The following is a 10181-nucleotide window of genomic DNA, read 5'->3' on the forward strand; positions in this document are numbered from 1 at the left end:
GAATAGGTTTCAGAAAACACCATTAAGTCAGCTTTCTGCCTCTCTAGCCTAAGGACTAAGGTTAGTTTGATCCAGATCCAATTTCTCATGCTCCCCTTCTCAAAGCTCTGAATTCTAAAACGTACCATCCACAATGCTCTGAAGGACAACTTGCCACCCAGCCCTTGTTAACTCAAGCTTAAGAGGAAGGGGGGGAAGGTAGTAAGATTCACATAATCACCTAAGCCTACTTCTCCCACACCACCTGGCCTGGGAGGTTATTTAAAGACTCAAAACAATTGTATAGTGCCAATTTTAAATAGTTTTATTTAAGACATTGCATTTTCCACTTACAATACAGTGTTTATAAAGTGCAATGTTATTTCCTTCCCGTGCATATGTTCCATATTCAAGTATTGAGAATGCCCAGTAACTTACTATAGCAGCTTAACTTTTTAAAACTGCCACAGAATTTGCTACAAATTTAGGTCCTTCAAATGTTTTAAGTGTGTGGAACAATGCTACATCTACACTTGGGTTGGCTTAATCAACCTCTTCAATGGTGGGCCCTGAGGAAGCACCACCAGAGGGAGGAGCTCCACCACCAGGGAATCCCCCAGGCATTCCTCCTGGCATGCCTCCTGCACTCTGGTACAGCTTGGTGATAATGGGGTTGCAAACTTTCTCCAGCTCTTTCTGTTGATGTTCAAATTCTTCCTTCTCAGCAGTCTGAGGAAGAGAAAAAACAATTACTAGAAGTTCTTTTAATGTTAATAACCCTTCTTTAACCCTGATGCAATCTGATACTGAAAGCCTGGCACAAACTCTTACAAGAGGGCCACTGCCAACATTAAAATAGGGCCTTATTCTTCCTTAATATCTTGGGTCACTCAGACATCCAAGGAAGGTAGTTGCCAACACCTTGAATTCTGGTGGAAACCGCAAATGTTTTGGACCATTCATCATCGTGACCCTATACTGAAATCCAGCCCAAGCTTGGTTTACCATCCCCTTTTCCCCTCCATTGAGTGTGGGGGTGGGGGAGGAATCACAAACCTGATTCTTATCAAGCCAGTTGATAATTTCATTACACTTGTCCAGAATCTTCTGTTTGTCCTCATCATTAATCTTGCCTTGAAGTTTCTCATCTTCAACAGTTGCTTTCATGTTGAAGGCATAGGACTCAAGTGAATTCTTGGATGACACCTTGTCCCTCTGCTTCTCATCTTCAGCTTTGTACTTCTCAGCTTCCTGGACCATACGTTCAATGTCTTCCTTGCTCAAACGGCCTAGTAAAGAAATTAAAAGCCTTAAATTACCTGTGTAACTCTAGTTTCTCTTAGCTAGATGCCCTTAGGCACCAGAAACTCAATTGAATACCATTATGATCCCTGTGTCAAGACCAGATGACAGTGCCTATGTGCCTACTTACCCTTGTCATTAGTGATAGTAATCTTATTCTCTTTTCCTGTACTCTTGTCCACAGCAGAGACATTGAGGATACCATTGGCATCAATGTCAAAAGTGACTTCAATCTGAGGAACACCTCGGGGTGCCGGAGGTATGCCTGTGAGTTCAAACTTGCCAAGCAGGTTGTTATCCTTGGTCATGGCACGCTCGCCTTCATAAACCTTGGTAGGGAATAAAACAAATTACCGCAATGGACTTCAGGTCTCTGTGATAGTGCTAGAGTCCTGCTAAGTAAGGAAGAATGGTCGCTCAGACATCCAAGGAAGGAACTGGCCAACATAAGACTTTCTGGTGGAAACTACGAATGGTTTTGGAATCCATCATCACAGCGAGTCAGTCAAGACTTCCCTTTATCTGGTATCAGTAAGCCAAACAAGAGAAGTACAGAAACATACCTGAATAAGCACACCAGGCTGGTTGTCAGAATAGGTAGTGAAGGTCTGTGTCTGCTTGGTAGGAATGGTGGTATTACGCTTGATGAGGACGGTCATGACTCCACCAGCAGTTTCAATACCAAGGGAAAGAGGAGTGACATCCAAGAGCAGCAAATCTTGAACATTTTCAGACTTGTCTCCAGACAAGATGGCTGCCTGGACAGCTAACAAACAAACAAAGTTAACGTTAAAAAAGTTAAAACCCAGTACATAGTTCCTGTTTTAAAAACTATCACTCGCTCAGACATCCAAGGAAGGTGTTGCCATCATTAGCCAAGCTTTTGGTGGAAACTACGAATGTTTAACAATCACTCATCACAGCGAGTCACCTTGGGCCTGCCTGCCTTTAGGGTTGAGATACGATTGTTACCTGCACCATAAGCAACAGCTTCATCAGGGTTGATGCTCTTATTCAGTTCTTTTCCATTGAAGAAGTCTTGGAGAAGCTTCTGAATCTTGGGGATACGAGTAGAACCACCAACCAGGACAATATCATGAATCTGTGACTTGTCTAGTTTGGCATCTCGAAGGGCTTTCTCTACTGGGTCCAGGGTGCCACGGAACAGGTCAGCATTCAATTCTTCAAATCGGGCACGGGTAATGGAGGTATAGAAGTCAATTCCTTCATAGAGAGAATCGATCTCAATACTGGCCTGGGTGCTGGAAGAGAGGGTACGCTTAGCACGTTCACAAGCAGTACGGAGGCGTCTTACAGCTCTCTTGTTCTCACTGATGTCCTTCTTATGCTTGCGCTTAAACTCGGCAATAAAATGGTTGACCATTCGGTTGTCAAAATCTTCTCCACCCAAGTGGGTGTCTCCGGCTGTAGACTTGACCTCAAAGATTCCATCCTCAATTGTGAGGATTGACACATCGAAAGTGCCACCTCCCAGGTCAAAGATGAGCACGTTTCTTTCTGCTCCAACCTGCCATTAAAAACAATCCCATTTAAATTTCTGACGGATCAAATTAATCTTAAAATAATCTGGACTTGCATCACAAATGGTACATACCTTTTTGTCTAAGCCGTAAGCAATAGCAGCAGCAGTTGGCTCATTAATAATTCTAAGTACATTGAGACCAGCAATAGTTCCAGCATCTTTGGTAGCCTGACGCTGAGAGTCATTAAAGTAGGCTGGCACTGTAACCACAGCATTGGTAACAGTCTAGGAATAAGGAAAAGACCACAAATTGATAACTATTATAACTTACATATGCAAACTCCAGCAAATGGATTAATGCTGGTGAAAGAACAGCTGGAGCACCCCCCCAAAATGTAAATTACTGTGTAATTGTCAAGATTCGCTGGTTTCTGGTGTCGACAGACCCATCTACCTAGAGAGCCTGGGGCATTTGTTGGGCACGTGGTCTTAACCCTGAGCTGAGCCCCATCTGTTCCCCTTTCTCTCCAGGTGCCAGTGCCCCCCACAGGAGTCATAGGGCTTTTAACCACTCCGGAACGCACCCCATACTGAAAAACAAACCTCACCTTCCCAAGGTACGCTTCTGCAATTTCCTTCATCTTTGTCAGAACCATAGAGGATACCTCCTCTGGATAAAAGCTTTTAGTCTCTCCCTTGTATTCTACTTGGACCTTGGGCCTGCCAGCATCATTCACCACCATGAAGGGCCAATGCTTCATATCAGACTGGACAACAGCATCATCAAATCTGCGTCCAATCAGACGTTTGGCATCTGTGAAAGGTATCAAATGAAAACACTTTCAATTTCATACCTCTTCTAAAACCCAAGTCCATGATTACTCAAATACTTAAGAGTTCATAGGTAGCAAAGGTTCAAACTTCGACCTCCTACATTATCTAGATTTCGGCCTGAAAGGTCTCTACACCCTGTTTTATAACAGACTTGAGAACAAGTCTCTCAGCTCAGTTTTTCTAAAAACAAAAAGCTCCCCCCTCACGTTTCATAAACTTTTCTGCTTCCTAGCCCTGTTAAATTTGTTCTGTCATTTAAAATTAGTAACTCACCAAAAACTGTGTTGGTGGGGTTCATTGCAACTTGATTCTTTGCGGCATCACCGATCAATCGTTCAGTGTCCGTAAAGGCGACATAGCTTGGAGTGGTTCGGTTTCCCTGATCATTGGCAATTATCTCTACTTTTCCGTGCTGGAAAACACCCACACAAGAGTAGGTGGTACCAAGATCAATACCAACTGCAGGTCCCTTGGACATGGTTGCTGAAGAAAAGAAAAATCCGGTTTAAAAATTCAATTAATCAAAGTATTTCCCTCAACCCTTAAAAAAAAACATAACCAAGAAAAAGGTATGGCCACTGCCAAAAGGTAATAGAGCCCATCACCTCTTGTCTAAGCACGCGGAGGTCCACAACTAGTGCTGCAGTCCAAGTTGCGTGCCAACCGCAGCAGAGCACGCCCTAGATGAAGGACCCATCTACCCAAAGGGCCTGGGGCGTTGCTGAACACGTGGTCTTAACCCCAAGCTGACCACTATCTCTTCCTCTCCCTCGCCAGGTGCCATTGCCCCCCGGAGTCAACGGGCTTTTTACTCCGGAATGCACCCCGATACTGGAAGCACGCCAAGAACGGCTTTGAAAAACCACGGTGGGACTGAACTAAGCAGGGAACCGGGGGAAAGAAAACGCTGGCTCCACTTCCCTGCGCGCCAGACAAGCCGACGCAGCAACCCTCCCCCGCCACGCGGTCACCGGGCGTCTCCCAGCCTCCCCTGGGGCCACTGCGGCCCACTCCCTAGATTTCCGTCCTACCTGCTGCAACCAAACGCCACTGCCATCCCACCGAAAACTGAGGCCCTTTATACCGGTGGAAGGGGCCGCACACTCGCCTCCACAAGATTCTCAGAACCCTCCAAGCCTCAGCAAGCCCAACTGGCCCGTGTGGAAGCTGCAAGCTCCCAGACCCACAACCCAACTCTTTAGCAGAGGTTTTACCTGGCGTCTAGGCCTGGCTCCAATAAAGAAGAAAGCCGCAACAATCCCGAGAGCTGCAGACGAGTTCAATGAGGCCGGTTTCCGCCCGCCACCCTGCCTCTTATACCCTATCTCAGAACCTTCCAGAAGGGGCCCGCCCCTGCTCCCTGTCATTACGGCTTCCCCGACCAATAGACGCCCGGCTGCCCTTACAAGACCCAATCACAAGCCCGGCTCCACTCCTCGGGCCTCGCCCCCTTCCGCACCCACCCCACCGCGCTCCGCCTCGCGATAACGCACTCACCGCAGCGTTCTGGAACTTTCAAGCTCGCCCCCGCTCTCCGGACGGCCCCGGGGAAAGAGAGGGTGGGGCGCAGAGAGCCCGCGCGCGGGAGTCCTCAGTTACCCCGGGCGGGGGAGGGGACCGTCCGCCTCTACGCATGCGCCCCCAGCTTCCGCGGGAGGGAGGGGGCGGAAAAAGGAGGAGGAAGAGGGGCGGGCAAACTTGGAACCAACCAATGATAGCGGCGCTAGCCGGGATCTTGGCCCTCACAGAACTGGGGGAGGAATCGCGCGGGGCCTGAAGGGAGGGGTTCGGGCGCGGGAGCCGGGGCGGAGAAGACGGAAGTGGAGCGAGGACAAAATGGCTACGAAGGTTGTTGCTCCCTTCCCCCACCCACGTCCTCATTCCTCCTTTCCATCCCCCATCTCCATGTTCCAGACGGTCCTCTGAGTGCCCCGGGTTTCGCGAATCTATATTTCATAGCGTGGCTTTGGGCAAGGGCTGACCCCGAGGGGCTGAGGCGAAGGGTCCAGCTTCAGGGTGCTACTGGGGCCGCTCGCTCACGGGCACCCAGGATTGGGATTGGAGGGAGCCGCCAGGCCGCCGCGGGGTGGGGCGGGTTAGCTCGGCAGGCCCTCACAGCACCCACATTTCCCTACGGCACCTGTTGGGAGGCAGCCCCCGACGCAGAGGTTTAGGGGGCCCGTCTTTTCAGAATCGCCTCAGGACGCGGTCGTGTCTGGACCTCTCCGCGGAATAAAAAGGCGAACCCGCTTCTCTGAGCCCCGACCCTTAGGCCCCTTCCCACCTCCGTCTAGAACAGATTCGGCTTCTTGGCTCAGTCCTTCCCCAACTAGCCCAAGCCCTACATTTCCCCGTTGTTTATAAAATAAACAGATTTAGAAGGTGGCGAGTGTGTTCTTGGTTAGGTGAACCAGGCATTAGGAATCATAGGTTCCAGGAGCCGTGCGTCCTTGATTTAGACTTTCTGAACGTTTGTATTTTCAGTAACATGAGGTGGTATCTTTCCTGGTTTGACTTTCATCAAAGATTAAACGACAGACCATGCCGACGCTTTGAAAACGTGACTGAGCTGGTGCACAAAACAATGGTGCCTAGAATTTTAAATTGTGCAATGTTGTGCATGGCCGCGGACATGTGGGGCCTTGTGTGGTTCCAAGAGCCTGTCTCAGGTACCTTGAACACTCCCTGTATCCTTTCAAGCAGGCGAGGTAGCTATTCCTATTTAGTAGATAAATAGGCACCTATGGGGGAAAAGATTTTTTAAGGCTACACCAAAAGAACTTTTAGTAGCAGGGCTGGAATTAGAAGGTCTCTAGACTGCGAAAAAGGCTGTCAGAAGAGCGAGGACATCTTGTCCTTGTCAAAGCCAGTAAAGGGTAGAGACAGACTCAAACATGAAGAATTTCCTTTTCATATTTCCCTTTTGGGGAGGAATGTTGGCTTAGAGTTCATGGAGATACATTCTTAGCCTCTCCCACGTCCCAAGAATTTAATTTTATAAAATGCTTTCACTACATACAAAATGCTTTCATTTGTCATCCAATCATCAACACAATTCTCCTAAGGTGTGTATTATTCATCCCCATATCAGGAGAAAAATGCAGCTCAGAGATAATCATTTGTGGGAAGATAAGCAGCTGGGTAAGCTAGAATCAAATCTGGCTTTTTTTAGGTTCAAGATTTGTTTTATATCTTTTGTTTGTTACGCTACAGTGTGATTTCCTTCCTGGAAATAAATTCAACTCAACTCCAGAAAGAGTTAAGATACGTACTGTGAGCCACTCTGCAGTTTCCTTTGGTATTTGGAACCCCCAGTCCCCCACGCTAACTGCTAATAATATTATCTGGAATCTTTCTTTTCACACCCCAGTGCCTAAAGTTTAACAAGCACACATTTCAAACTACACCCTGTGCTGTATTTTGCATTTTTGTAATTATTTTAATCATCGAACCGGTGGAAAATAGAATTGGGGCGCACATCCACTTGTTTGGGATATCCCATCCAATAGCAGTGATAAAGGAAAGCAGAACAAATAACCTCTGTTTCTGGTTACTCTTAAAACGTGTTCTGGGACTTGGGCTATGTCTTATTAAATGGAATGATTTAGCGTTTATATATTTAAAGCTTAGAATATGATAAAGGTCCTATTTCCACCACTTTAAGCGCACAGGGTTTCAAATGACACAGTTAAGATCTAAAAGTTTGGTTGCATGGGACTGCAGTGGAGTCTAGAGCCTAGGACTTCTGACTGGATAAAAGGATAATGATTTAACATTTTTGTGTGCCTACCACATGCCAACCTTGCCTCATTTAATTCTCACTGTAAATCTAAGTGGTTGCAACTATTATGATCGTCATTTTGTAAATGAGGAAACTAAGGCACAACTCCGTCTCCCAAAAAAGACAGTCTCCCAGAAAAGACGGAGTCTCACTCTGTCCCCCAGGCTGGAGTGCAGTGGCACGAACTTGGCTCACTGCACCCTCCGCCTCCCAGGTTCAAGCGATTCTCCTGCCTCAGCCTCCCGAGTAGCTGCGACTACAGGTGCACACCACCACGCCAGGCTACTTTTTGTATTTTAGTAGAGACAGGGTTTCACTATATTGGCCAGGCTGGTCTCAAACTCCTGACCTCAGGTAATCTGCCTGCCTCAGCCTCTCAAAGTGCTGGGATTATAGGCATGAGCTACCACACCTGGTCTATTTTGTTTGTTTTGTTTTTGTTTTGTTTTGTTTGTTTTTTTTTTTTATGTGGAGTCTAACTATCATCCAGGCTGGAGTGCAGTGGTGTGATCGCGGCTCACTGCAACCTCCACCTCCTGGGTTCAAGCAATTCTCCTGCCTCAGCCTCCCAAGTAGCTGGGATTAGAGGCCCGTACCACCACCACGCCCCACTAATTTTTGTATTTTTAGTAGGGACAGGGTTTCACCATATTGGTCAGGCAGGTCTCAGGCCTCAAGTGATCTGCCCACCTCGACCTCCCAAAGTGCTGGGATTACAGGAGTGAGCCACTGTGCCGGCCTTAGTTTAAGAAGAAATTATTTAATAGTTTTGTGGTTTCAGTTGCTTCTGTTGAAAAGTCTCAACCAGCCTAGGCAACATAGTGAGACCCCCATCTCTAAAAAAATGAGATGGGAGGATCGCTTGAGCTCGGGAGATGGAGGCTGCAGTGAGCCACGATTGTGCCCCTGCACTCCAGCCTGAGTGATGGAGCAAACCCCTGTCTCAAAAAACAAAAAAAATGAAAAAAATTTGAGGTTTAGAATTTAATTGGATAATTTGTATTAGGATTATGTGGTGTACTGTTACTAAATACGCATTTTTTAAAAATTAGTATTAAAGAATAGTAAACTTACAGTCCCTTGCTTCAAAAACTCAAATATTAAAAACAACCCTTCTGTGACCCAGTGACATGACTAAAAGATGCAATATATGTATGCCCCGATTGCCCAAATACTGGAGTGTATGTAGTGCATTGCATCAGGGAAATTTGAAACCAGAATGATGCAAGCTGTTATTAATATTTTGATTTCTAACTGCAGCCATGTATAAATTATTGCAACTGGACAACAGCATACATAAACATAGCCCCAATATCTTTTTCCTGCATTATGCTTTGCCTTACTAAACCAGATTATATGCTTTAGAACATTCTCATGCCTATTGTATTTCTGGTAGTACAGCCCTTGCCATTGATGTTTTATTCAATGCTTTATGCAAGGCACCATGCTAAGCATTTGACATATATTCTCTTACATGATCCTCACAACTATTTTTGGCAGATCATATTGTCCCCATTTTCAGATAAAGAAATTGAGGTTCAAATAGGTCAAATAATTTGCTTAAGATTTCTAGCTGACCCTGAATTTTTCAAAATCAGATTTTATTCCACAGCTTATGCTTCTAACTCAGGCTAGATTGCTTTCTACTTTCAAACTCTTAGTCATCTTGTTTAGCCCCTACACTATGGAGAGGAGTTGCTGTATAAAATGCGCTCTTGACCAGGCACTGTAATCTCAGCATTTTGGGAGGCCAAAGCTGGTGGATGGCTTGAGCCCAGGGTTTCAAGGCCAGCCCGGGCAACATAAGGAGACCCTGTCTCTACAAAAAATACAAAAATTAGCTGGGCGTGTTGGTATGTGCCTGTAGTCCCAGGTAGGAGGCTGAGGTGGGAAGATGGTTTGAGCCTGGGCGGTTGAGGCTGCAGTGAGCCGTGATTGTGCCACTGAGCTCCAGCCTGGGCGACAGAGTAAGAACCTGTCTCTTAAAGAACAAAAAAAGTGCTTCTTATTATTTTAATTTTTTTTTTTTTTTAATCTGAGATGGAGTCTCACTCTGTCACCCAGTCTGGAGTGCAGTGGTGCAATCTCGGCTCACTGCAGCCTCCCCCTCCCGGGTTCAAGTGATTCTCCTGCCTCAGCCTCCTGAGTACTGGGATTACAGGTGCGCACCACCACGCCTGCCTAATTTTTTTTGCATTTTTAGTAGAAATGGGTTTTCGCCATGTTGGTCAGTCTGGTCTCGAACTCCTGACCTCGTGATCCACCCGCCTCGGCCTCCCAAAGTGCTGGGACTCAGGCGTGAGCCACTGCGCCCCACCTATTTTAATTTAAAATTTTTTTCAATGCAGCTTAATTTTTAAGATTTATTTATTTATTTATTTATTTTAGATGGAGTTTCACTTTTGTCGCCCAGGCTGGAGTGCAATGGCGCGATCTTGGCTCACTGCAACCTCCGCCTCCTAGGTTCAAGCAATTCTCCTGCCTCAGCCTCCCAAGTAGCTGGGATTACAGGCATGCGCCACCACGCCCAGCTAATTTTTTCTGTTTTTAGTAGAGACGGGGTTTCTCCATGTTGGTCAGGCTGGTCTTGAACTCCTGACCTCAGGTGATCCACCCGCCTCAGCCTCCCAAAGTGCTGGGATGACAGGCATGAGCCACTGCGCCCGGCTAATTTTTAAGATTTTTTTTTGGCTGGGTGTGGTGGCTCACGCCTGTCACCCCAGCACTTTGGGAGGCCAAGGCAGGAGGATCACAAGGTCAAGAGATCGAGACTATACTGGCCAACATGCTGAAACCCTGTTT

The 10181-nt window shown here is 46.7% G+C and overlaps 1 protein-coding gene, 1 long non-coding RNA gene and 2 other non-coding genes across 5 annotated transcripts; 1 reads left to right on the forward strand and 3 right to left on the reverse strand.

Annotated features, from left to right (window-relative positions):
• Positions 1-281: 281 nt before the first annotated feature.
• HSPA8 (heat shock protein family A (Hsp70) member 8) lies at positions 282-5089 on the reverse strand. 2 transcript variants are annotated; one of them, XM_055273537.2, is made up of 9 exons: positions 4813-5089; positions 3872-4081; positions 3373-3578; positions 2897-3049; positions 2254-2809; positions 1845-2047; positions 1412-1610; positions 1036-1268; positions 282-708 (listed from the first exon to the last, which is right to left on the reverse strand). In XM_055273537.2, the coding sequence occupies exons 2-9, from the start codon at positions 4074-4076 to the stop codon at positions 523-525; spliced, it is 1941 nt and encodes a 646-aa protein (XP_055129512.1). In that variant the 5' UTR covers positions 4077-4081; positions 4813-5089; the 3' UTR covers positions 282-522. The 2 variants fall into 2 exon arrangements, with proteins under 2 accessions (XP_055129512.1, XP_055129513.1); XM_055273538.2 differs by lacking the exon at positions 1036-1268 and having other exon boundaries at positions 282-617; positions 1547-1610; positions 4813-4944.
• Positions 1695-1781, reverse strand: LOC129480036 (small nucleolar RNA SNORD14). Its single transcript, XR_008656926.1, has one exon. It is a non-coding gene; the product is annotated as a small nucleolar RNA SNORD14 (small nucleolar RNA).
• LOC129480035 (small nucleolar RNA SNORD14) lies at positions 2120-2207 on the reverse strand. The gene has a single exon (XR_008656925.1). It is a non-coding gene; the product is annotated as a small nucleolar RNA SNORD14 (small nucleolar RNA).
• A 43-nt stretch (positions 5090-5132) lies between the features above and the next one.
• LOC129479803 (uncharacterized) lies at positions 5133-5983 on the forward strand. Its single transcript, XR_008656798.2, has 2 exons — positions 5133-5446; positions 5790-5983. It is a non-coding gene; the product is annotated as an uncharacterized lncRNA (long non-coding RNA).
• The last annotated feature ends 4198 nt before the right edge of the window (positions 5984-10181 follow it).

This window comes from Symphalangus syndactylus, chromosome 3 (genome assembly GCF_028878055.3).
Source record: "Symphalangus syndactylus isolate Jambi chromosome 3, NHGRI_mSymSyn1-v2.1_pri, whole genome shotgun sequence".
Taxonomy (NCBI): Eukaryota; Metazoa; Chordata; class Mammalia; order Primates; family Hylobatidae; genus Symphalangus; species Symphalangus syndactylus.